This window comes from Podarcis muralis, chromosome 2 (assembly GCF_964188315.1).
Source record: "Podarcis muralis chromosome 2, rPodMur119.hap1.1, whole genome shotgun sequence".
Classification (NCBI taxonomy): Eukaryota; Metazoa; Chordata; class Lepidosauria; order Squamata; family Lacertidae; genus Podarcis; species Podarcis muralis.
The window spans coordinates 106,208,358-106,234,221 of NC_135656.1; the positions used below are offsets into that span (position 1 = coordinate 106,208,358).

At 46.7% G+C, this 25,864-nt stretch overlaps 2 protein-coding genes across 6 annotated transcripts in view; one reads left to right on the forward strand and one right to left on the reverse strand.

Annotated features, from left to right (window-relative positions):
- Nucleotides 1-1,552: 1,552 nt before the first annotated feature.
- On the reverse strand, nucleotides 1,553-14,643 carry LOC114592107 (uncharacterized). 5 transcript variants are annotated; one of them, XM_028720003.2, is made up of 5 exons: nucleotides 14,453-14,643; nucleotides 11,673-11,787; nucleotides 10,099-10,131; nucleotides 8,805-9,784; nucleotides 1,553-7,438 (listed from the first exon to the last, which is right to left on the reverse strand). In XM_028720003.2, the coding sequence occupies exons 4-5, from the start codon at nucleotides 9,499-9,501 to the stop codon at nucleotides 6,897-6,899; spliced, it is 1,239 nt and encodes a 412-aa protein (XP_028575836.2). In that variant the 5' UTR covers nucleotides 9,502-9,784; nucleotides 10,099-10,131; nucleotides 11,673-11,787; nucleotides 14,453-14,643; the 3' UTR covers nucleotides 1,553-6,896. The 5 variants fall into 5 exon arrangements, with proteins under 5 accessions (XP_028575836.2, XP_028575834.1, XP_028575835.1 ...); XM_028720001.2 differs by having other exon boundaries at nucleotides 8,805-9,479; nucleotides 14,457-14,642; XM_028720002.2 differs by having other exon boundaries at nucleotides 8,805-9,479; nucleotides 14,453-14,642.
- A 2,832-nt stretch (nucleotides 14,644-17,475) lies between these two features.
- Nucleotides 17,476-25,864, forward strand: part of LOC114592128 (uncharacterized) — a 31,153-nt gene continuing 22,764 nt past the window's right edge. The window contains exons 1-6 of the mRNA XM_077920655.1: nucleotides 17,476-17,750; nucleotides 17,919-18,094; nucleotides 18,212-18,332; nucleotides 21,065-21,153; nucleotides 23,672-23,795; nucleotides 24,704-25,315. Of these exons, the coding sequence (XP_077776781.1) occupies nucleotides 18,080-18,094; nucleotides 18,212-18,332; nucleotides 21,065-21,153; nucleotides 23,672-23,795; nucleotides 24,704-25,315 (961 nt within the window). The 5' untranslated portion in view covers nucleotides 17,476-17,750; nucleotides 17,919-18,079. The remainder of the gene's footprint in view (nucleotides 17,751-17,918; nucleotides 18,095-18,211; nucleotides 18,333-21,064; nucleotides 21,154-23,671; nucleotides 23,796-24,703; nucleotides 25,316-25,864) is intronic.

Here is a 25,864-nt window from a genome sequence, read left to right on the forward strand (position 1 = left end):
CCTTTTACTGTACCCCCCCCATGCCAGAATATCATGCCTTACCCTCCAAATTACCTGCTTAGTTCGTTCCAAATTTCTCCAACATAGGCACTTGCTTCTTACCTGTTCATCGCTGTCCCCCCTTGCAGACGCTATCAAGCAATAATGGGCTCAAGCCCCTCTCTTATTACCTCACTTCCTGAGAGGGCAGGTTGGGTCATCCTCACTTGTTACATAAACAAAAGGCTCAGCAGTCACTCTGGCGATCTAGAAGCAGATTTGTAGACTCCCTGGAAAAGCCTAGGCCTAGATCAGGATCTGTGGCCCTCCAGATGTTGTTGGGACTCCAGCTCACATCATCGCAGATCAGTGGATGTGCTGGCTGGGGCTGATGGGAGCCCAACAACACCTGCAGTTGTCCAGGCATTGATAACCTCAAGATTAGAGTACTGCAACACCCTCTATGTAGGGCTACCCTTGAGGTTGGCCCAGCTGGCACAGAAGATGGCAAGGTCGCTTCTGGGGGGAAATTACAGCCAGCCACTTGGCTTGCGGGGTTTGACCTGGCTGCTAATTTATTAAATTTATATACTGCCCCTTCATCCAAATCTCAGCATAAAAATATAGAACAAAAACACAAAATGCATAATAGAAGAACAGAACAAAATGAGCCCATAACCCCCCTTTCCCAGAAACACATTTAAAAGCTAATCTGCTACCAGTTCAAGGTGTATCAAACATATAAGGCCCTATGCAGCTCAGGACCAGATTACTTGAGAGACCACCATCTCCCTTATATACCCAGTATGTAAGCCAAGAGAGCTTTTTCTGCAAGTTCAGAAGTATCAGAAACTTGCTCCACAGTAGAAGCGTTTGGATTTGATATCCGGCTTTATCACTACCCGAAGGAGTCTCCAAGCGGCTCACATTCTCCTTTCCCTTCCTCCCCCACAACAAACACTCTGTGAGGTGAGTGAGGCTGAGAGACTTCAGAGAAGTGTGACTAGCCCAAGGTCACCCAGCAGCTGCAGGTGGAGGAGCGGGGAAGCGAACCCGGTTCACCAGATTACGGGTCTATCGCTCTTAACCACTACACCACACTGGCTCCAAACGCAGTAACGCAGAGCAAAGCTTTATGTCTGGCTGCCCCTGTCCTGTGGAACTGCATTCTTGCAAACATGACAGGAGCTCACTCTCTGCACTTTCCAGAAACAATTGAAGGCATTTTTCTTCTGACAAAGGCTTCCTAGCTAGATGAATATGTCTCTGTTATGTGTGTCTACTTTGTGCTGTTTTCAAATGTATCTGCCGTTAGTTTTTCTTAATGCACCTGTTGTTAACTGTTTCAAATGCTGTTACTGTTTTCAAATGTATCTGTTATCATTTTCTATGTTGTCTTCATCCACTTTTACTGCTTTTTGTTTATCGCCTTCAAGATGTGTGTTGAAAGTGATGAACGCATTCTCATTGAGGGATAAAGGTGTCCCATCCCTGTTCAATACGATCAACAACGCCACGGCAATGTTGTTACTTTATGAAGGCAAATTGAAAAAACAAACTACAGTGCTAAAAGTGTATTTATAACATTTTACATTTAATTATTGAAAGCTCCCATAGATTAGCCATCAAGGAGAAAAATTTAGCATCCTCGGGGATGTGCTTTTAAAAAAATTAACTTTGGGGGAAGGTTTTTGAAAACAAGACCCAACACCGGGGGGGGGGGGGGGGTTCACATTGAAAAAAGCTCTCTACCCCCCACCTGCAGTCGTACAGTCCAGAATCACATCATCTTAAGTTTTTCACACTGCTGTATGTGTACTTAGAGCAGGTCAGCTGTGTCGACAGCAAACTACAGTCCTATATATGCTTAAATTAGGAATTACGGTACCAGTGAATTCAAAGGAAATTCCTTCTGAGTAAACATACAGAGCTTTGTATTGTAAGGCCTGGTCTGCCCCACACATGTGGGGCATGTGTTTTCCGAGTCTTTTCTTTGCCCCCCTATAGGAAAATTTCTGTTCACAACTGTGCATGTATATCAAATACAATTATTGGGCCAGCCTGACGGTATCAAAAGTTGGGGTTGATGGGGATTGTGGCACAGCAACAACTCCAGGGCCAAAGATTTCCAACCCCTGTGCTCTAAATTAGCATATTTTGCATACATTTTCCAGTTCAAATTTTCCAGAAAACTCACAGCATTAGCTACACATGCAGAAGAGGTGGTAGAATACCGAAGCCCACCACTTCAGATTGCAGCCGGGATTATACAGGGTTAAAATAAAAATAAATGCTCCCCCCTATCTGCGTAACACACTCCCCGAAATTAAAACACATAGCACATCAGGGATGGAAGTTCTAGCCAAGCCTCTCACCTGCTGTGCTATATTTCTACTTGAAGAGAACTTTTTATGTAGAACATTAAAAACACCACCACCCAAACAAACACATTGGCTCCCGATCTGCAGCCTGAAGTGGTCCAGCTCATTTGACCAACTCATTGTGCTGTAGGAGGGAAGACCTCCTAGCGACAGGAGCACTGATGCAAATACTGGAAGACTTAGCAGTACAATCCAAGGCCTGTTTACCTGCTATATTCAGCAGGGCTTAATCCCAGGTAAGTGTGCATAGGATTGCAATGTAAGAGTGAGTGAAATAGGAAACAGTATTGTGAGGCAGTGGACAAAATAGGCATTAAATAGGAAACAAAACCACAACCTGGTGGAACAATGCTCAAAATTGTAAAAGGTAAAGGTAAAGGTACCCCTGACCATTAGGTCCAGTCGTGACTGACTCTGGGGTTGCGGTGCTCATCTCGCTCTATGGGCCGAGGGAGCCGGCGTTTGTCCGCAGACAGCTTCCGGGTCATGTGGTCAGCATGACTAAGCTGCTTCTGGCGAACCAGAGCAGCACACGGAAACGCGTTTTACCTTCCCGCCGGAGCGGTTCCTATTTATCTACTTACACTTTGACGTGCTTTCGAACTGCTAGGTTGGCAGGAGCAGGGACCGAGCAATGGGAGCTCACCCCGTCGCGGGGATTCGAACCGCTGACCTTCTGATCAGCAAGTCCTAGGCTGTGTGGTTTAACCCACAGCGCCACCCGCGTCCCTTGTAATTGTAGGAATTGTAATTGTAGGCTCAAAATTGTAGGAGAGGGAAAATGGTACTTTTAAAAAGCAATTTTAACCAAAAATGGGTAAAAATTGTAGGGGAGAGAAACAACAGTGACCTTACTGTGGGTGTCTGCTATAAACCACCAAGCCAGACTGAAGACTCGGATGATGCCTTCCTAGAGCAGATTACCAAACATTCAAAAAGGAGAGAAATAGTAAACGTGGGGAACTTCAACTTCCCCGATATTTGTTGGGACTCAAACTCTGCCAAGAGTGTAAGGTCTGACAAATTCCTCCATTGCATCGCTGACAATTTAATTTCTCAGAAGGTGGAAGAACCAACAAGGGGACTTGGACTTGGTCCTCACCAGTAGGGAGGAACTGATGGATGAAGCAGAAGAGCTCGGAAACTTGGGAGGAAGTGATCGTGTTCTCTTGGGTTTCAGGATATAAAGGCAAGGGAAAACTGAGTGTAGTCAGACTCGCACTCTGGACTTTAAGAAGGCCAATTTCGAAAAACTGAAGAAGATACTGGGTGTGATCCCATGGTCAGAAATACTCAGTGAGAAGGGAGTCCAAGAAGGATGGGAGTTTCTAAAAGGAGAACTATTGAAGGTCCAAATGCAGATAATACCAACAAGAAAAAAAAGTGGGAGGCATCTAAGGAAACTGATGTGGCTGCGTAAGGAACTTACAGATGAGCTGAAAGTTAAGAATGGCATGTATAAGAGATGAACGAAAGGGGAAATCACACAGGAGATGTATATATGAGTAGCCAACAGTTGCAGGGGGAAAGTCAGGTTGGCTAGAGCTCAGAGTGAGCTGAGGCTTGCAAGAGAGCTTAAAAATAATAATAAAAGGCTTCTTTGGCTATGTCCGAAGGGGAAAAACAAGCAAGTGGTAGGTTCTCTGCGTGGGGAAGAGAGAGAAATGCTATTGGGTGACAGAGAAAAGGCGGAACTACTCAACACCTACTTTGCCTCTGTTTTCATCCAAAAGGAAAGTGATGCCCAACCTGGTGATAACGGAATAAATGACGTAAGGAGGGAGCTGCAGCCCAAGATGGGGAAAGAGGTAGTAAGGGAACACCTAGCTACTTTAAATGAATTCAGATTTCCAGGCCCTGATGAGCTGCATCCAAGGGTACTAAAGAATTCTTGGAGAACAGGTGAGGTCCCTACAGACTTGAGGCAGGCAAATGTCTCCATCTTCAAAAAGGGGGGAAAGGAAGACCTAGGTAACTACTGACCGGTGAGCCTGACATTAATACCAGGGAAGGTCCTAGAACAGATAATTCAAATCGGTCTGTAAGCATTTAGAAAAGGATGCTGTGATTACTAAGACCCAGCCTGGGTTTCTCAAAAATAAGTCACACCAGACCAAAATGATATATTTGATGGAATTACAAACTTGGTAGATCAGGGAAATGCTGTGGACATAGTGTATCTTGATTTCAGTAAAGCTTTTGACAAAATCCCCCATGATATTCTCGCGGGGAAGCTGGTAAAATGTGGGTTGAATGACGTAACTGTTAGGTGGATTTGTAGCTGGTTGACTGACTGAACCCAGAGTATTCATTAATGGTTCTTCATCATCCTGGGAAATAGTGACAAGTGGGGTGTCACAGGGTTCTGTCCTGGGACCCTTGTTGTTTAACATCTTTATAAATGAATTGGATGAAGGAATCAAGGGGATGTTCATCAAATTTGCAGATGACACCAAGCTGGGAGAGGTAGCTAATGCCGCAGAATCAGAATTCAAAATGAACTTAACAGATTGGAGAACTGGGAACCGCAAGCTAACAAAATGAATTTCAGTAGGGACAAATGCAAGGTTCTGCACTTAGGCAGCAAGAACCAGATACACAAATATAGGATGGGGGACACCTGGCTTACTAGCAGTACATGTGAAAAGGATCTAGGGGTTTTGGTGGGCCACAAACTTAACATGAGACAACAGTGTGATGCAGCAGCAAAAAAAGCTAATGCTGTTCTAGAAGGCATCAACAGAAGTATAGTGTCCAGATCAAGGGAAGTCATAGTACTGCTCTATTCTGCCTTAGTCAGATCATACTTGGAATACTGTGTCCAATTCTGGGCACCACAATTTAAGAAGGATGTTGACAAGCTGAAACGTGAACAGAGGAGGGTGACCAAGATGATCAAAGGTCTCGAAACTAAGAGGAGCTCTTAAAGGAGCTGGGAATGTTTAGCCCGGAAAGGAGGAGACTGAGAGGAGATATGATAGCCATCTTCAAATATCTTAAGGGTGGTCACATGGAGGAGGGAGCATGCTTGTTTGCTCCTACTCTGGAGGGTAGGACTCGAACCAATGGCTTCAAGTTGCAAGAAAGGAGTTTCTAACTAAACATCTGGAAGAACTTTCTGAGAGTAAGCACGGTTCAACAGTGGAACAGACTCCCGCGAGAGGTGGTGGACTCTCCTTCCTCGGAGGTTTTTAAGCAGAGGTTGGATGGCCACCTGTCATGGATGCTTTAGCTGAGATTCCTGCATTGCAGGGGGTTGGAATAGATGACACTTGGGGGTCCCTTCAATGGAACATAGGCATCCTTGAGCCGAAATCCAGGAAACTACAGCCTCGTGAGCCTAATGTCCTTTGGATACAAAGCGGTGCGAAAAATTACCAATGATAGAAAGATAGTGGTGTGTGGCTGAGGATTGCTAAATCCTCTCCCTGCCCAGTGGGCGTGACTGGAAGAAAAGTATTTGGAGTGGCCAATATGGGAGAGGTTCAGCTTCTTAGACGTTCAAGTCTTTTGCTTAGCAAACCACACCCTGCTCAATTCCTTGCTTTTGAACATCACCAGGCTACACCTGTTGATGTTCTGCTGCTATCCATGTCTGGTTTGGTGCCTTAAACAAGTGGTTTTTCTGCTTAGAAAAGGCGTTTGATGAAGAACACAAAAGGTCTGGAGCCTCGAGCGCTGCGGAGAAAAATTCAGGGCTGCTCAACGTATACAAAACATAAAGAGCTACCCATGGCAATTGGGAGGTAGTGGGTTGAAGGAAAACGAGAGGTGCTTCTGAAGTCAATGCATTTGTATAAGCTCTGAAATGTATCACCAGAGGATGCACGAAAAGTGTCTAAAAAGGATTATGTAAATGCAGGCATGCCACTTCTTTTGGTGGATATGAACCACAGGTTCCATTTTCAGAGATGGTTTAACCTTGACCAGATATGCAGGGTGGTAAGAACAGGAGAGAAAGATGCCACCAGAACCCCACCACGGACTCTTCTTTTCTCGAAAGGCAGAATGCTGAATTTGACAGAACTCCCATTTCTGACCCATCATAAGAATTCTCGGGATCTTAAGATGCTGCCGGAAAACACGTGTTGAACAATTTGGAACAACAGTGCATCTTTATTTCTTTTTAAAAGATTACCTTCTTACAGGTAGCCGGTAATGTGTTAAGTGTAATTATTATTATTATTATTATTATTGGTTTTGTTTAAAAAACTTGTACACATGTACATCAAACACTGCATTCCTCTGGAAACAAGATGGAAGGGAAACAGATGTAGGTACACTAAAAAAAAAAAGGAACCCAACCCCCCCCCAATAAGAATAAATTTAAATGTACATTGCTGGCAGCCGTTTCCACACAACCGTTAGCGCTGTGGGGAGACACACGTGTAAATGTGGTGAAAACACATTCTAACTATGCAATAAGAAAAGCAATATATATGTTGTAACGAGAAGAACGGACAGCTGGAGGGACGCAGGATTCCCCGCTCCCACAATGAGACTAAAATGAGACGGGCCTCTGGGTTGCGGCAGTTTTCATTTCATTCGCTTCCGGGGAGAGACGTCTCCGTTGCTGGTGGCTGATTGCTGGGAAGCAAATGCGAGGCTGGAAGGGGAGGGGCAGGGCATCTCCTGGCCGTTTGAGGAGGTGGCCGCCGCATGCATCATGCTAGGGCCCGGGAAGTCGTAATACTGAGAAGGGTAGGGCGGACTGTATGACGTTCTGCCCCGTATGTCTTTCATAACTTCCAGGATGCCCTGCAACACGCTGGTCTGGCTGCTCAGCTGCTCCTTCAGCGTCTGATCGCTCGATTCCAGGGCGCTGACGAGCCTCCCAATGTCCTCCGCGCTCTGCTCCATCTCGTCTTTGCGGGCCGAGAGGTCCTCCTTGTAGGCACGCTCGAAGGAAGCCACCTCCTTGTGCGTGAGGTCAGACAGTGTCCGGACAAGTTCGCTGGTGGCCTGCGAGGTGACTTCCATGAGCTCCTTCAAGGTGTCCCCCCTCCTCTTCCTCTGCCGGCAACGGAGGTTGCGCATCCTCTCAGCGGCCGTCAGCGGTCGAGGGCGCAGGTTCGGCGCTGGAGGGGCAAACATCAGAAAGCAGGCTGAACAAAATGACGAATAATGTGACTTCGCGAGTACAGTGGTACCTCGGGTTACATACGTTTTAGGTTACAGACTCCGCTAACCCAGAAATAATACCTCGGGTTAAGAACTTTGCTTCAGGATGAGAACAGAAATCGTGCTCCGGCGGCGTGGCAGCAGCAGGAGGCCCCATTAGCTAAAGTGGTGCTTCAGGTTAAGAACAGTTTCAGATTAAGAACAGACCTCCGGAACGAATTAAGTACTTAACCCGAGGTACCACTGTAAGCTGGACCATGGCAACAGCCTACTGCATGCTAATCTAAAACATTGATATGTGCACACGCCAACTTCCAGATTCCACACAAAGCCACCATAAAAATGTGAAAAAAGGGGGGGGGGGAGCCAGATTCTGCAACTTGGCAGCACTGCTGGATTTCTGCAGATGTCTATATATTTGCTTACCTATCATACAGCAAATTCTGTTAAGCAGAGAACTCCAGCTTCACCCTAAACTTTGAAGCTCAGCCCTGTTACAACTTCAAAAATCTCACCAGGTTTTTCCCTAAGCATAATATTACCCATCCCAAATCGACTGAGGAATTGATTCCCCGGCTGCTGAAATTAAAGCTGTGTTTCTCAAGTTCAGAAGTTGGCAAAAAAATTTAGCCGCGGGCCGGTCCACTGTCCCTCAGAGGGGGGAGCTGGAAGAAGAGGTGAGGGGGGCAAGCAGTCCTCCTCCCCATCCCCCAGCTGCTGCACTTACCTTCCCAGGGGCTGCCACCGCCGCCGCCGCCACCACGTCTCATGGGTAGGCAGATGAAGCTCGTCCACTCCGCTCTCTGACCCACAGGAGCACAGTGGCAGCCGCAGAGGGAAGATGAGCAGCGTGAAAGGGCTGGCTCTGGAGAGGGACTGCTTAAAATGGCACTCAGCCAGCTCAGCCCAGTCCCCTTCCTCCTCTAGGCAGGGCAGGGAGAAGCCAGGGGGAGGGAGGGAGGAGGCGCCACTGCAGTGTGTGTGAGGGAGAGTGGGGGGAAATGGAATGGTGCAGGTGGGAGAGTGGTGCAGCCCAAATGAACAGAATCCCCACGCCAATCCACGGACAGTCTGTGGGCCGAATCCTGAATGCAATTGGGCCTGATCCGGCCCATGGGCCTTAGTTTGCCGACCCCTGCTCCAGATCCTCAGACTTCACTCCATTGCTCTGCACTTGGAAACAAGTGCGCGTGATAAAGCAACCCCTCCCTGTCCCAAAATTACCCAACCTGTCCAGAAGTCCACGGACAACTGAAACAAACCATGTACCATACCAAAGCCCACCCCCACCGCAGGCAAGCCGCAATTCCAAACAAAACTCACCAGAAATCGAGTCATTGGATGGCAATGGATCTGTCGGAGTGCCAGGGCCGCCACTGCCGTCCATGGATATATCGGAGTTGGCTGCCGGAGACCCCACTTGGTTTTCCATGTTGGCTTCACTGTGCTGCGACCCAGCTGATTCTGGCAAGAGCAAGCAGTCCCCATCCGGCTCTTCAAAAGTCCCTTTGTCGCCTTTCCCAACCGAGGAAGGCGGTTCGTAGGCAGGGTCCTGAGTCTCCCTGTGTTCCCGGCGCCGGCGGTCCACCGGTGGCCGCGCGTTGCTCCCTGAAAGCCGCGGAACGACCAGGTTTTGCTTGATGCAGAGGAACCGGTTGAGCTCTTCGTAGTACGGCCACACTCGGCGCCCGTGGCCAGCGTTGCTGTTGCCGTCCACTATCTCTTTGAAGCCGCGCCGCAGCACTTTGGCCCGCTCGCGGCACTGCTCCCAGTCCCGGTTGTAACCCCGGGCTCGCATTTCGTCCGCGATCCACTGGAACTGCGCAACCGTGCGGTAGTTGGACGCCAGGGCGCTCTGCACAGCGTCGTCGCCCCAAACCTGGATGAAGGCCCGGGTTTCCTCGTCGGTCCAAACGGGCTGGCGCCTCGATTTCGTGGCAGACGAAGAGCCCTGCGAAGAAGCTGCCATTGTGCCATGGTTTGGCATCGGCACCGTCTCTGGAAGGGTATCAGACAACATGGTGTGCTCCGAGGGTGACCCGGCCAATACCGGCGGCAGGAATTTGTTTTTAAAATGGCAGCAGGAAACTTTCTCAACTGGGGCGCAGTAAAAAGAGCACTAGCGGGAAGGAGGGGGAGTGTAACAAGGAAGCTCCTAACGATAGAGTGCGGATAGAGAGAGGCGGGACGCTCTGTACAATGCACTCTATGGTCACGCTGGCAACTCCCCCGCTGAGACATGTGCACCTCCCACAAACGTTACGAGAGACACGCGTCTCGCATCTTTGTTCCCGCAAGTTGGCCTGCAAAGAAAACACGTGTGACCTCGAGGAAATGGCACGGGAGTCTGCATTCCGACATGCGAAAAAAAAGATACGTGACAACGGTGCGATACACGTGTCTAGCGTAACGTGTGAAGCGATCTTAAAAGCTCCATCCCTCTTTAACCTCCACTATTCTAAGCCCCTGACCAGAAAAGAAAACCAACATATATTAAAAACAAAGTTAAGGAAAATTTTCGTAACGTATTCCAATCGCGTAACAGTTTAAGAGCAGCTTTCTAGACACACCTGCCTTTGCCCTGGCCTGATCGACATGCAAAAGAACAATTACTCACCTGTGTAACTGCCATCTGTTGAAATGTAGGCCGCTCGGGGAGAAAAGAGAAACAGGCAAAATTAGAGGTGAAGACTTCTGGATCTCTTATGAGCAATACTGGTGGGAAAGGGTGACTGAAAGTCACGAGGAAAGGGCAATCAACAGAACAACTATCCCACGCGACCAAAAGCGCTGGAAATGTGGTTTTTTGAAACAAAAACGAGATGAAACAGATTTTTAGGAATCTAAATTTTGCACCAAATACCCATTAAAGCCAAAATCAATCCCATTTTTCTGAATAATTGGAATTCTGATTTCACTGTTAGGAAGCAGTCACCGTATAGTTTATTTGGCTGAGCAACCTCTGAAGTGTTGCTCAATCCCAAAAAGCACCATCCTTTTGATCGTGGGCAAATGCTATAAATCTCAGCTGACTGAAAACCAACTCAGATGCTACAAGGTATTAAAGCTCCTCCTTCCAAGGTGTTTTGGAACTCCTCCTACTATTCAGGCTGCTTTTCATAGTAGGCAACAGGCAGCAGTGGCTGCGTGTCTATGAAGAGCAAGGATCTCATCCAGGTAACCAGACAAGGAAACTTCTGTACCCTTTAAGATTCTGTGTGCTTTTGCCCTCCTAAGCCATCTATGTGCCACAGATCTCCAACACAGATATGAATGGGGCAAAAAAAAAGCCAACAGCAACTGTTGTGGGCTTGTAACTTTTATGACCTTATTTGCAAAGCTGCCTTCAAGCACTCTCAACTCACCTTGCTCTGTGCTCCTGGGAACAGCAGCTTCAGAGTCACTCTCTAGTACAGGCATAGGCAAACTCGGCCCTCCAGATGTTTGGGGACTACAGCTCCCATCATCCCTAGCTAACAGGACCAGTGGTCAGGGATGATGGGAGTTGTAGTCCCAAAACATCTGGCGGGTCGAGTTTGCCTACGCCTGCTCTAGTAGCTCTAACCCCCTTTTTTGTGGACCACTAGGGGCTGACTCTCTGCTAACAAATGGGAGAAATCTCCTCTTCCCATTGGCTTGTGAAAAGCTGTCAGCAGGGGGAGGCAAGTTCACCAACAGGACAGCAGCTGCTAATGCCGGTTGACGTGGGGTGTCTCCTCCTTCCAAATGCTCCATGAATTTGTGGAAGGATCAACTAATCGAAATTTAGAATTATTAGGGTCCACTTTTCAGGTACACATCCACTACAGGAACAATTTCTAAACATATCTAAGCACTCCTGAGTCTTCACAGTGCCTGCATTCATGCTCCATGTGCAGCTCCCTGATCTTTTTAGGTCAGTGCAGCATGACAGCCAAGCCAAGGTTTGCCTTAGCATGTTGGCTCAACCAGAGATCACGGCTAAGGATCTGTACCAAATAGCTACATATCACAGTTAAAAAGGAGGAACCATAACCATGATACTAGGTTCAGTAGATACACTAGGCTTAGATACCTAAAAAGCCCAGGGAGGAGGAAGGGGGGTTCATGCTCCTTGCTGGGACCCAACGGGTTTGTGTGATCAGTTAGCCATACTGTGGCTTACCAACGGGACATGCAGAACCATTCCAACGAGACGTAAGAGATCCTTACCCAAGGAATTCACATCCTCGCCATTCTCTTCCATGATCTCTCTAGATCTCCCCTTCTCACTTTCCCTCCCCCCCTCCTGTGCTTTGAGCAGAGTCTTCAAGAAGGCGTCCAGCCCCTGCAACAGACAACAGAAAAAGCCCATTAAACCCCACTGCACAAGCCACCAAGCAGAGCTCACTGATTCGGGGCACTGATATTGCTGTAGAGCCTGGCCGAAGAGCTTTTCAACTTCTGGCAGGGATAGGCAATCCACTTCCTTCTGGAATAAATGCAAAGGCAGAAGGCATTGAAATTAGGGCTGAAATCCTTTACTCTCACTTGAGAGGACACTGCGCTAAACACAGCAGATTTAGCACACAGTACTGGGCTGGAACTGACTTATTGCCTTTCCTATACCAGCAGGGCGTTGCCGGTAAAGCTTTTGCTACAAACAAATTAGCCTCAGATGACTCTTAAATTGGGTTTGCCAGTTGGCACTTATCGATGTGTAGCTCTATTTACGACCAGCAATACAATAACAGTAGTGTCAAAACTTTCTGTACTAATTTCTTACAAGCACCCAAGGCCATCTAAAGTCAAATGAACTGTAAACACGGAAAAGAGCTACAAAACAAATCACATAAACATTGTCAGTTACATTTTACTGGTTTTTAAAAAAACTTCTATTGTACACTACTCTGGTCTTGTTAATGAGGAACAGCAGTATATAATTATTTTAAATGAACAATAAAAGAATAAGAATATATGTATAGTTATTTACTATTTTCTTGTTACCTAATTAGGTCCAAATGTCTTACATTCAGAAACATAAATACATTATACTATATAGAGATACCATATAATTTAAGTAATAAAAAAAGAATATGAGTATGATGACAAATGGCTGCTATTCTCTTGGCTTAGGTTTCTCTCTCCCAGATTCCTCTTTTGCTAAGTCCAGTTTATATATTTCAACTCCGCTGATGCTCTAAACATTGTTTTTGCTTATTACAATATAAACCTACTCACAAAAACGATTCTCTATTTTATTAACATTGCAGCCTCAGCACACAAATATTACTTTTTTTTTTGCCAGCATAAACAACTCATGTTTGGGGCTGTGCAGTATCTATATGTCTGTCTTCTCCCATATAAAGTCCTACTTATTTAGTAGCTACACTCAACAGGCATCAACTTGTGACTGCCCTAATTCCTTTACTTGTATTCCGTTGAATTTATATGAAAACACAAAACAAACAGAATCTGATATTCACCAGAATTGTTACCTTAATTCAGGGGTCAACAACCTTTCAGAGCTTAAGGACACATTTGCAAAGTGGAGAAACAGTTGTGGGCACCACAATCAAGTTCACACCACAATCTATTCTATTGGCTACAACAGAATGCTCTTTTCAAGCCCAATTTTAGCTGGCAGAGCAGACCCTAAGGGTGCCACGAAAGGTCTCTGTGGGACACATGCACCCACGTTGGCACGCTTCGCCTTAATTGTACCAATTTCTGGGTTCTTCCTTTCCCAGTTAATACAGTTCTGCTTTGCTTACTTATATACTGGAGTCCTTCGATTCCACCTTTCAGCAAGATCCGATTTTAACATTAACTTCCTCTACAGAACAAAGTTTTCAGACAATCCAAACTCAGGGACAAAGATATACTTTTGCTCCCAGTTATTTAATCTCGCTCATAACAAGCTGCATGGCTCATTAGAGAGCCTTTAGAATGATAGATTCTCTCCCACTCAGGTACCCAGAACCTTTCCTCTTTTTGCTGTCAACACCTGTCAATGACCTACATTGCAGGGTTGTTGTAAAGATTCCTAAGCAATGTATGAGTGCTGAGAAATCTATTATTAAACTGAGAGTGGTGCCAGTTTTGGCCTCCCCAGTTTGGCTTTCCCGGCACCTGTGCTGTGGTTCTTTTCAGCAGCAGGTAAAGACCGGTTTAGAAAACATTTCCCATGTCCCTTAGATCTTTTACACTCCTGTCATCTCCCTCCGGATTTGCACTAGCCTGCTTTTCCCTTCCCTTTTATGGCTTCACAATAACCCACTGTGGGGAACTTCTGCTATTAAGGACACTGCACAGAGAAGTGTGAGGAAACTGTTAAAAAAACAAATAACCGGAGCGATCGATTCCACCCTGACCGGGGAGGAAGAGAGAAAAACAACAAAACACAGGCAAATAAAGCTGGTGCCAGGGCATGCAATAATTGCAGCGGTTATTATGACTCACCTCCCACTCCCACCCGCCTTCCTCAGCGCGATGGGGGGGGGGGGATCTGTGCCTCCAAAAAGCCGGAAGTGGCGGCGGTGCGAAAGCCTGACACAACCCACCCCTAGACACATTCACACGTACACCCGTCCTCGCAAGATCCGAATAATAATAATAATAATAATAGTGATGATAATAATAGTAGTACTAATAATAATAATAGTGATGATAGTTATAATAATCATAATAATAAATAATAATTTCTTTTGCTTGAGTCGCTCTCCTGGGCATCCCCTCTCCCTCATTTCTCCGCGTCGGGGGCTCTTTCCAAAGAGACAAAAGGCGGGTCCCACAAGCAGGGTCTCCCTTTTCTTTTAACCCCCCCACCCCACTTTGCTCCTTCCCTCCCCCTCCCCAAGACCCTCCCCCCAACATTCCTCCCCCCGCCCTCCAGCCCCGCCCATTCCTGGCACTTTCCCTCAGATCTCTCCTCCCCCCCCCCCCGCCGCCCCGCTTTCAAAAACACAACTGCAAGTATAGAAGAAAGCCCGAAACTCCGCCGGGGCCTCCACCTACACAGCCAAGGGCTCTCGGAGGACGCGAAGAGCCTGGAGCTGGGCCGCTTCCCCCCCGCCGCCGCCGCCTACAACGCCGTCCCCCGGAAGAGTCCCCGCTGCTCGGGCGGCCTCAGGGAGAGCTGGCGCCGAGGCCTCCTCGGGCTGCAACAAACCCCAATATGGTGGCCGCGCAGCTGCCGAGGCCGGAAGTCCGCCGCTGACCGAGGCTTCGGAGCGGGGAGCGAGAAGAGCGAGAGAGGCAGGAAACGGGGGCAGGCGGAGGGATCTCGCCTCCGCAGGGAACAGCGGCCTCTGCTGGCGGGAGGCCGGGGAAGCGCCGATCGAGGACCAGGCACTGGCTGGGGGTGAGGATGTCCCTGTAACCATCTGAAGGCAGCCCTGTATAGGGAAGGGGTTAATTATCATTATTTTTTTAATATTTTGTTTTACTGTGTTTTTATATATGTTGGAAGCTTCCCTAAGTGGATGCGGCAACCCTGTTGGGTGAGTGGGGTATAAATAGTACAACAACAACAACAGAATAGAATGTCCCTATGAGTATAAATGGGACGCGGGTGGCGCTGTGGGTTAATCGAAAGGTCGGCGGTTCGAATCCCCGCGGCGGGGTTGCTCGGTCCCAGCGCCTGCCAACCTAGCAGTTCGAAAGCACCCCCGGGTGCAAGTAGATAAATAGGGACCGCTTACTAGCGGGAAGGTAAACGGCGTTCCGTGTGCTACGCTGGCTCGCCAGAGCAGCTTCGTCACGCTGGCCACGTGACCCGGAAGTGTCTTCGGACAGCGCTGGTTCCCAGCCTATAGAGTGAAATGAGCGCACAACCCCAGAGTCTGTCAAGACTGGCCCGTACGGGCAGGGGTACCTTTACCTTTATGAGTATAAATATGGGACGCTGGTGGCGCTGTGGGTTAAACTGTTATTTACTGAAGTTCTCACCCTGGGCCAGCAGGGGGATGCTGTGGATAGTTTTCACTCAGGTCCACATAGGCAAATAGGGGATTGAAAGTGACATTCAGTGATTAGATTGTTACAGAAAGTGGTTACTGTTGCGTTCTAGTGGAGCTCTATATAAGCAGGCTGGCTGAACCCTTCAGTTCAGTTCTGTTCTGGCCTGTGAATAAACAAGAGCTGTTTGAAGAATCGCTGTGTCGTCTGATATGTTCACCCACAACTTAACATAAACCACAGAGCCTAGGGCTTGCCAATCAGAAGGTTGGCGGTTTGAATCCCCGCAACGGGGTGAGCTTGCTCGGTCCCTGCTCCTGTCAACCTAGCAGTTCGAAAGCACACCAAAGTGCTAGTAGATAAATAGGTACAGTGGTATCTCATGTTACATACGCTTCAGGTTACAGACTCCGCTAACCCAGAAATAGTGCTTCAGGTTAAGAACTTTGCTTCAGGATGAGAACAGAAATCGTGCTCCGGCGGCGCTGTGGCAGCAGGAGGTCCCATTATCTAAAGTGGTGCTTCAGGTTAAGTACAGTTTCAGGTTAAGTACAGACCTCCGGAACGAATTAAGTACTTAACCTGAGGTACCACTGTACTGCTCTGGCGGGAAGGTAAACGGCGTTTCCGCGCGCTGCTCTGGTTCTCCAGAAGTGGCTTAGTCATGCTGGCCACATGACCCGGAAGCTGTATGCTGGCTCCCTCGGCCAATAAAGCGAGATGAGCGCCGCAACCCCAGAGTCGGCCACGACTGGACCTAATGGTCAGGGGTCCCTTTACCTTTACCTTTACGAGTATAAATAGTAAAATCATCATCATCATAGAATCTTAGAGTTGGAAGGGACCCAAGGGTCATCTAGTCCAACCCCCTGAATTGCACGAATCTCAGCTAAAGCATCCATGACAGATGAAGAATCCATGACACCTTGAAATAATAATAATAATAATATAATGTTCCTCTTTTCATCAGAGAAATGTTGGAGGGTATGGAGTTATATGACCTTGAGCCATCTGAAGGCAGCCCTGTACAGTATAGGGAATTTTTTTTAATGTTTAATGTTTTATTATGTTTTTATATATGTTGGAAGCCGCCCAGGGTGGCTGGGGCAACCCCGTCAGATGGGCGGGGTATAAATAGCATAATAATAATAATGGAATAGGACATCCCATCAAAATGCAGTATTTCACAAGAAATGACAGGATAGGTATGGATTGTTGATAATGTGTGTCCACTGCTTCTCAAATCAACAGTGTGAATACTGGTGTGAATACTGTGGAAGGTGTCTGGAAAAGACCATAAATCGCACTTGACTATTTTAAGATCTTTCCAGAAAGAAGGTGTTTTTGAAAGTTCTTTCCTGAATCAGGACTCTCAGCATTTAACACATGATTAAGAGAAATCAGTCACACGAACAAATGCAAACCTGGATCATTTTAATTGGGCATTGTAAGTTTTTTCATTTCATTATTAATCTATATATACTCTGGAAATCAAACTACAGGACAACTTTTGTTTCTCACCTGAAAGTACGGGTTTCCTATGTTTTCAGCATTTCCCCAACCGGACCGGTTAGTAACCTAATTTTAAAAAGAGAGCGAGGGAGACAGAATTCTTGACAAATCCATGCTAGCTTCTGCTAATCACAGCATTGTTTTCAAGATGTTTACAGACTGGCTGACTGATTTATAATTTGCTGTGGCATCTTTCCTGGTATTGTAGTTGCATTGATCTCTTGTTTTTCCACCCCTTTCCCCCCCAGTCAGAGCTGCCTAGCCGGATAGTAAATACTGCCAAATCTGTTTCATTTGCAGCTGTTCTGGTGCAGTAATGACTGAATGAAGACAATCAGTGGGACATTTACATATGTGATGAAGCCATCTTACACCCTTGGAGGGTGGAAAGAGTGTGTACATTTTAAATTTAAACAAATAGGCAACCACCCTCCAACCATTTCAGAAGCCAGTGCAAAAATAAGGAGGGCTGTCAAAAGTAAATTTCCCCACAACCAGTGCCATGATTGTGCCAGCAGAGGGCGCTGGTGTTTGCAAAGCAGGAAAGAGAGGCCACCCTCTCTTCTCACACAACCCTGTTCTGCAGGCAGAGGTGGAACTGGGTTTAGCTGAGGCAGCGGCTGCACCTTCCAAAAGGGGATTTGCAAGAACCATCTTAGCGCCAGCCTTCTTTGCAGCCAGGAAGGAGGAAGGGTGCCCTGTTGCTTCAGACCGAAAACTCCCCTGGGTTCTGTAGCTGTGATTTTGAATGGAAAGAGGCATAGGCAAAACAGAAGGGCTGAGCTTCTGGTGCAAAAAGGAGCTGTGAAAAGTAACAGGAGTGCATATTTCCCACCTCTGGTTAGTAGCATCTCCTTCACATCAGTACAGACAAAACTGTATTTGGGGGGGAAATAGTGTAATAATGTGTGTGTGCCTTGTTTTTATTCTCTAGTTGCATTTCTTGAAGGATTTCTGCCTTTGATTTATCCATTTCCTCAATTTAACATCTTTTTATCCTGCCTCTAGGTACTCAGGGTAGAGTAGAAGCCCCACCAAGACCAGCCCCACCCTTTGGCAGACTGAAGCAGCTGCCTCGGGTGGTAAATCTCCAGGAACCCTTCTGACCCTGAGAGGCGGCAGAATTTCATTTTGGCTTCCTTTTGGCACCGCCCCATTCATCCAGCATCATGGCGCTTCCCCAGGTAGGCAGTTTTCTATGGGAGGGCTGTACTCTGGGTAGGAGAAGAAAAACACAAGGGTAGAAAGAAAACGGGATTGTGATGGTTTAAGATGATAGCTATTGACTCTATGCTATGCAGGTGACTTTTGAGGAGGTGGCTGTGTATTTCACTGAGCAGGAATGGGCTTTGCTGGATGCGAACGAGAGAGCCTTATATTGGGATGTCATGCAAGCGAACTACGAGCACCTGACTTCACTCGGTAAGTGCTCTGCCTAGTGTTAAAAGCTTGGGTTTGTCAGATGCATGCAGGATTGTTGGTTTTTTTTTAAGGACCCAGCAAACAAGTTAAAAGAAACCCGGTTCTTTATCTCTCTAAAACACACCAGAGCCATACATTAATATTGTTAATACAATCTTACACTCATTCCTATTGTGGTTGTTGTTTAGTCGTTTAGTCATGTCCGACTCTTCGTGACCCCCTGGACCAGAGCACGCCAGGCACTCCTGTCCTCCACTGCCTCCCGCAGTTTGGTCAAACTCATGTTCGTAGCTTCCAGAACACTGTCCCACCATCTCGTCCTCTGTCATCCCCTTCTCCTTGTGCCCTCCATCTTTCCCAACATCAGGGTCTTTTCCAGGGAGTCTTCTCTTCTCATGAGGTGGCCAAAGTATTGGAGCCTCAGATTCACTATCTGTCCTTCCAGTGAGCACTCAGGGCCGATTTGCTTCAGAATGGAGAGGTTTGATCTTCTTGCAGTCCATGGGACTCTCAAGAGTCTCCTCCAGCACCATAATTCAAAAGCATCAATTCTTCGGCGATCAGCCTTCTTTATGGTCCAGCTCTCACTTCCATATATCACTACTGGGAAAACCATAGGTTTAACTATACGGACCTTTGTTGGCAAGGTGATGTCTCTGCTTTTTAAGATGCTGTCTAGGTTTGTCATTGCTTTTCTCCCAAGAAGCAGGCGTCTTTTAAATTTTGTGACTGCTGTTACCATCTGCAGTGAACCCATACATTAGTTTTGTTAATACAATCTTACACTCATTCCTCTTCTAAGGAATGTTTTACTATGTTTTGTATATGCTGTAAGCCACCCAGAGTGGCTGGGGAAACCCAGCCAGATGGGCGGGGTATAAATTATACAATTATTATTATCATTATTAAGGCTCAGGATAGGTTATAATCAATAGGCATAAGCCAATCATAGTTGCACATTTGATGGCAGAAAGGATCATTTTTATGATGATGATCTGTGGAGACAGAAAGTGTTTTCCTTTTGTATTATGCACTTTAAATCAGAAGGGCTAGGTAAAGGTAAAGGACCCCTGGACGGTTTAAGTCCAGTCAAAGGCAATTATGGAGTTGCGGCGCTCATCTCGCTTTCAGGCCGAGGGAGCCGCGTTTGTCTGCTTTCCAGGTCATTTGGCCAGCATGACTAAACCGCTTCTGGCGCAATGGGACACCATGATGGAAGCCAGAGCTCATGGAAATGCCATTTACCTTCCCACCGAAGTGGTACCTATTTATCTACTTGCACTGGCATGCTTTCGAACTGCTAGGTTGGCAGGAGCTGCGGCAGAACAACGGGAGCTCACCCTGTTGTGTGGATTCGAGCCACCAACCTTCCGATCGGCAAGCCTATGTTTTTCTTGCTCATGGGCACCTGCAGAATCCGTCATGGTTTGTGTGAGTGAGGGAGCTGAGGTTTTGCCCTCTTTGCAGCAGCGCTCCCAAGTGCTAAAGAGTTCCCCAAAGGAAGTAATCTGCAATCCTCCTTACGCGTCAGAGAAAATACGGGGTTTGCATTGAGAGATACCCATAGTGTGGATGCAAAATCTGTCTGGCAACCACAGCTTTTGAGAACTACACTTGCTCTGCTCTCTGTGTAGCCCCCATGCAATTTTAGGTGCTGGGTTGGTTTGTGATGGACAATTTGCGAATAGCTTTTTTCCATGTGTATAGAAGCAAATGTTCCAGAAAGTCTGTGAACGCCATCTTGGTAGTCAAGATAACCCCAAGACTAACTGGTAGTTGCTGCAAGAATGACATCACGTATGTTTATCCACTTGCCTTGATATATGCCAATTGGCTTGCTTTGATGCCATGTTTATCTGTGGGCCTGAGATGCGTGGTTATTACTCTAGGGAGGGGAGGTATCCTAAGACTTGGAGTCTTGCCACCTTCCTCGGCAGGTGAATCAATGGGAGGTTCTGGCCCGATTGGCTTATGCTGTCCTGCTATAAGTAATGCATAAATGCTTTCCCAGGTGCAGACAAGTCATGGCACTTTCTCCCTGGTGTGGTGTCCATCCCGGGTCTGTAAAGGCAGCAATGCTCTCCAGGCTGTGGCTGGATCACACATCAAAAAAGCGATTCGGTTAAACGCATTGTAAACTCTGCAAAGGGAAATCACCTTAGTGAAAGACAGGACTCCACGGCGCCATCTGGTGTGTCACAGTGTTATAACGCACATAAAGCACTTTTTCTTTACGAATGTAGCTGAGTCCTGTGTTGTGAGTCTACACTTCCTTCTAATAAAGCACTGGAGCTGATCACCCTGACATTTTTGATACCCTTCTTTGGTATCCCTGCACCAAACGACCCTCACAAACCCTCTTTTGCGCCTATAAATCAGGACACCCCATAGGTCAGGCATAGGCAAACTCCGGCCCTCCAGATTTTTTGAGACTACAATTCCCATCATCCCTGACCACTGGTCCTGTTAGCTAGGGATGATGGGAATTGTAGTTCCAAAACATCTGGAGGGCCGGAGTTTGCCTATGCCTGGCATAGGTTGTATGTGCCAAGCCCCTTCAAACTGCTTTGGAATGGGTTAGGGTCTAGGTCTGATATCTAGGTCTGATACGTAGAGGCAGGATGCTACTGCAGGGTTTTGGTCACACGGAGGTGGTTCCTTAAAAGAAAGAGGGTGGGGAGCAAAGTCATGAGGCATGATGTGTAGACAGATGGCTCTTCTCTAATCTCCAGGTGTCCTCTTCACCCCAACAGATGGCAGGATTTCATCTTGGCTTCCTCTGGCACCCTCCCATTCTCCTGTCACCATGGAAATTCCCCAGGTAGGCCGGAATCTGCAGGTGGGCCTGTTCCATGAAGTGGACAGGAAATATGCAAGTGTAACATCTACATCTGGATGAGGTCGAGGCAATTGTCATGTCAGCCTAACCTACCTCACAGGGTTGTTAGCAGGATGAAATGGATAAAACCTTGTTGTATAGACCATCTTGAGTTGTTTGGAAGAGAAAGATGAGGATACAAATACAGCCGTACCTTGGTTCTCAAACAGAATCTGCTCTGGAAGTCTGTTTGACTTCCGAAAACCAAGGCGCGGCTTCCGATTGGCTCATAGCTGTCAACTTTTCCCTTTTTTAAAGGGAAATCCTATTCGGAATAAGGGAATTTCCCTTTAAAAAGGGGAAACGTTGACAGCTATGGGTCGAGGTTATGTTCTTTCACATGTGGTGGACCTGTAAAAGGGTAAAATAGTATTGGGAAATAATTTATAATGACTTGGGGGGGAAATGTTTAAAAGCACCTTTCCAAAAAAAATCAGAGTCTTTTTTTGTTGGGGATAATTCAGATGGAAATTCCCAGGTGTCAAAAAAGGTTATTTATGTACGCCACTACGGCGGCCCGTGTTTCGTTTGCCCCAAAATGGAAAATGAGTGAGGCCCCATCTAAAGAAGAATGGCAACTTAAACTGTTGGAATATGCGCAGCTTGTGGATCTTAACTTACAGAACAAGAGAACGAGAAGAACCTTCGTTTAAAGAAGATTGGAAAATGTTTATGGAATATATGGGGGATAATTGTGTATACTTGAAAACGTTGGCAGCGTTAGGATAAATTCAACAGCTTAAATAAGTTTTGATGGAAGAAACAATGGAATTCTGAATGGTTTAGTTTATATAAAATATGCAGGGATTTATGCTATGCAAAATGAACTATGGAAAGAGAAGAAAGGAAGACATTGATATTTTAAGGTTATCTAAATGAATATTCTAAATTGTAAGAGTGTGTGTGTGTGTTGAAAGAAAATAGGTGCCTCATTATTTCCTTTTCACCTACGTGAAAGAAGACAAGGGACCAGGGGCAGCCTGGTTGAGAACTTAGGGTATTGTATATGCTGCAGTCCTGACCCGGATTTTGACTGTTTTATGTCATTGCTTCCCTAAAGCACTCTGGGATTTGTAGTTGTGAGGAGATGGAGGAGGCTAGGAGACTGTCTTATATCGAGTAAGGCCATTGGTTCATCTAGCTCAATATCATCTATGCTGATTGGCAGAGGCCCTCCAGGGCTTAAGGGAGGAACATTCCAGAGCTGTACCTGAAGACACCAGGAATTGAACCCAGGACCTTCCCCACAGGGGAGATAATTATCCTGTGGCTGCAACACTTTCACAAGATGATAAGTCACAGGGTGCGAGCAGCAGTTAAGGCAGATGCAACTGAAAGCACACAAGGATATAAATACAGCGGTACCTTGGTTTTCAAATGTCTCCGTTGACGAACATTTCTCAAACGCCATAAGCCCAGAAATAAATGCTTCCGTTTTTGAACACGCCTCGGAAGTCGAACGGCTTCCACTGAGTGCATATGTTTCTCAATTTTCTCTCTTAAATTTGCAGACCGCCCTTTGCACCTCGGTTTTCGAATGTTTCGGAACTCGAATGGTCTTACGTTCGAAAACTGAGGTACCACTGTATTAAAAAAAACCCCAATAATATTGAAAACAGCACTGAAAACATTTTCAACGTCTTCTTTTTTTAAGAATAGCACTCACCCTGCCTCAAATGCCAGTTAGTGACCAAAGGCCTACTGGAACAAAAAAAGTCTTTGCCTGCTGGTGAAAGGAGCACAGGAAGGGAGTTTTCCACATGCCGGGTCAGTTAAGCCAGTGTAGGGCTACACAGGGATGTCTGCACTACAAGCGTAGACCAGTTTCAGATCTGCAGAAACAAGCTGTTTGATGGGCTTCCTAGGCAGCAGAGGTGACTTTCAATGCCAAGCACTGAAGGAGCTTCTTATAAGGCTGTTGGAATTAGCCCTGTGCTGAGATTCTTGATGCAGGAGGAGAGGATGGAAACAAAGAAAAAGAACCTTAATTGTGGGTGGTGGCAGAGGAGGAATTCTTAAATATGTATGTGTATACAGTGGTGCCTCGCAAGACGAAAATAATCCGTTCCGCGAGTCTCTTCGTCTAGCGGTTTTTTCGTCTTGCGAAGCAACCCTATTAGCGGCTTAGCGGATTAGCACTATTAGCGGTTTAGCGGCTTAGCGGCTATTAAAGGCTTAGCGGCTAAAAGGCTATTAGCGGCTTAGCGGCTTAGAAAAAGGGGGGGGGAGCGGGGAAAAATCGCAAGACTCGCAAGACGTTTCCGTCTTGCGAAGCAAGCCCATAGGGAAATTCGTCTTGCGAAGCAACTCAAAAACGGAAAACCCTTTCGTCTAGCGGGTTTTTCGTCTTGCGAGGCATTCGTCTTGCGGGGCACCACTATATATATATATATATATATATATATATATATATATATATATACACACACACACACACATACACCAACCCTTTAAAATGCAGGTGGTGGCTTTTGAGGAGGTGGCTGTGTATTTCACTGAGCCGGAGTGGGCCTTGCTGGATGCGAGCAAGCGAGCGCTTTACTGGGACGTCATGCGGGAGAATTACGAGCGCTGGGCTTCACTGAGTAAGTATCCTGCCTGTTGTCTCTTCCCTTATTAAACACTTGAGCCCTGGCATCTTAAACTGGATTTGTTTTTCCCTGCTACTTTTTAGATTTATTGATAATGGTGGGGATCGTGAAGGCTGCCTTGGGTGTTTGTCACCTTTGAAGGTGACCCGGAAACTAAAATTAATCCAGAATGCGGCAGCCAGAGAGATGACTGGGAGCGGCTGCCGAGACCACATAACACCGGTCTTGAAAGACCTACATTGGCTCCCAGTATGTTTCCAAGCACAATTCAAAGTGTTGGTGCTGATCTTTAAAACACTAAACGGCCTCAGCCCAGTATACCTGAAGGAGCGTCTCCACCCCCATTGTTCAGCCTGGACACTGAGGTCCAGCTCCGAGGGCCTTCTGGCAGTTCCCTCCCTGCGAGAAGTGAAGCTACAGGGAACCAGGCAGAGGGCCTTCTCGGTAGTGGCACCCGCCCTGTGGAACGCCCTCCCATCAGATGTCAAAGAGAAAAACAACTACCATACATCTGAAGGCAGCCCTGTTTAGGGAAGTTTTTAATGTTTGATGTTTTATTCTGTTTCTAGTGTTCTGTTGGAAGCCGCCCAGAGTGGCTGGGGAAACCCAGCCAGTTGGGCGGGGTATAAATAAAATTATTATTATTATTATTATTATTATTATTATTGGCAATATGGAGGGGGGTAGCCAACAAAGGCCTTCTGCTGGCACAAATCCTCTTGGCTGTGCAATGGGAATTCCCCCACCTCTTCTGCCTGCACCCCTAAATCTATTCCTAGGGGTCCTCCAAACATCCAAAGCAGATTTGAGGCAGGTGGAGAGGGCAGAGAAAACCTGTTTGCTGTTCCTTTTCTGCTGTTAGTTCCACCATATTGCCTAATGTCCAGACTCTTTCTTTGCAGGTGGTTGCTATCAACAACGAGACCTTAAATCTACGGAGCCTTGTGGGAGATTGCTGAAATATTCCCGAGAGAGGGAATCTCCGAGTCCCAATCCCTGTCACAAGGAGGAGAAACAACCAGTGGAAAAGTCAGGCAAAACAGCCCCGTTCAAAGGGAGCATCAGCGCTGCAAAATGTCACCCGGTCGACATGGGAGAAAGGAAGGATTCCTGTCCCAAGTGTGGGAAAAGCTTCTGTCACAAATCGGCACTCACTGCACACCTGAGAATCCACACAGGAGAGAAGCCGTACCAGTGCCACGATTGTGGGAAAAGCTTCAATCAGAGCTCAGCCCTGACTCAGCATCAGAGGATCCACACTGGAGAGAAACCCTACGCCTGCCTCAGCTGTGAGAAAAGATTTAGTCAGAGCTCAGCCCTCACTCAACATCAGAGAATCCACACCGGGGAGAGGGCTTACGCGTGCCTTGATTGTGGGAAAAGCTTCGTTTACCAGTCGGCCCTCATACGGCATCGTAGAATCCACACTGGAGAAAAATGCTACAAGTGCCCTGACTGTGGGAAAGGCTTCAACCAAAGCTCTAACCTTATTACACATCAGAAAATTCATAATGGTAGGGAAGCGTGGTTAACTGTCCCATTCACATGTTGTCCTCTGAGGCCTGTTAATCATTCTCCTTTGGGTTATAACAAAATTGATTCACTGACGTCTTATATCTCACTAGAGAATGTCCAGAGCATGGCAAGAAAATATTATGATCCTGTAACCCACAAGCATGGGGTAAATAACAAAAGAATCCAGCTGGGTGCCTGGATTCAAAATGTGGGGCTAAACTCACTCTTCAGCAGGAGAAAGCCCTCAGCTGCTGAGTTTAAACTCATAGTAGTGACGCAGCGGTATAGTGTGGCTAAATGCAGGCTGTTAAACCTTTTTATCCCTTTTTGTCTGCTTGCAAACTCCTGTGGCAATGAACAGAGGAGTTTTGTCCTCTTTCTACTCTCTCGCAGTGTTAAGTAAGTTAAAAATGTTTTCCTTACAAAACGTTTCAAAGGTCAGATTCATGCCTTTATCCAAGCGGCACCAAGGAGAACACATGCAGAATACTAATAGGTAGAAAATACAAAAAGATAGCTTCAAACTCATGCTCTAAGCTTGGAGCAAA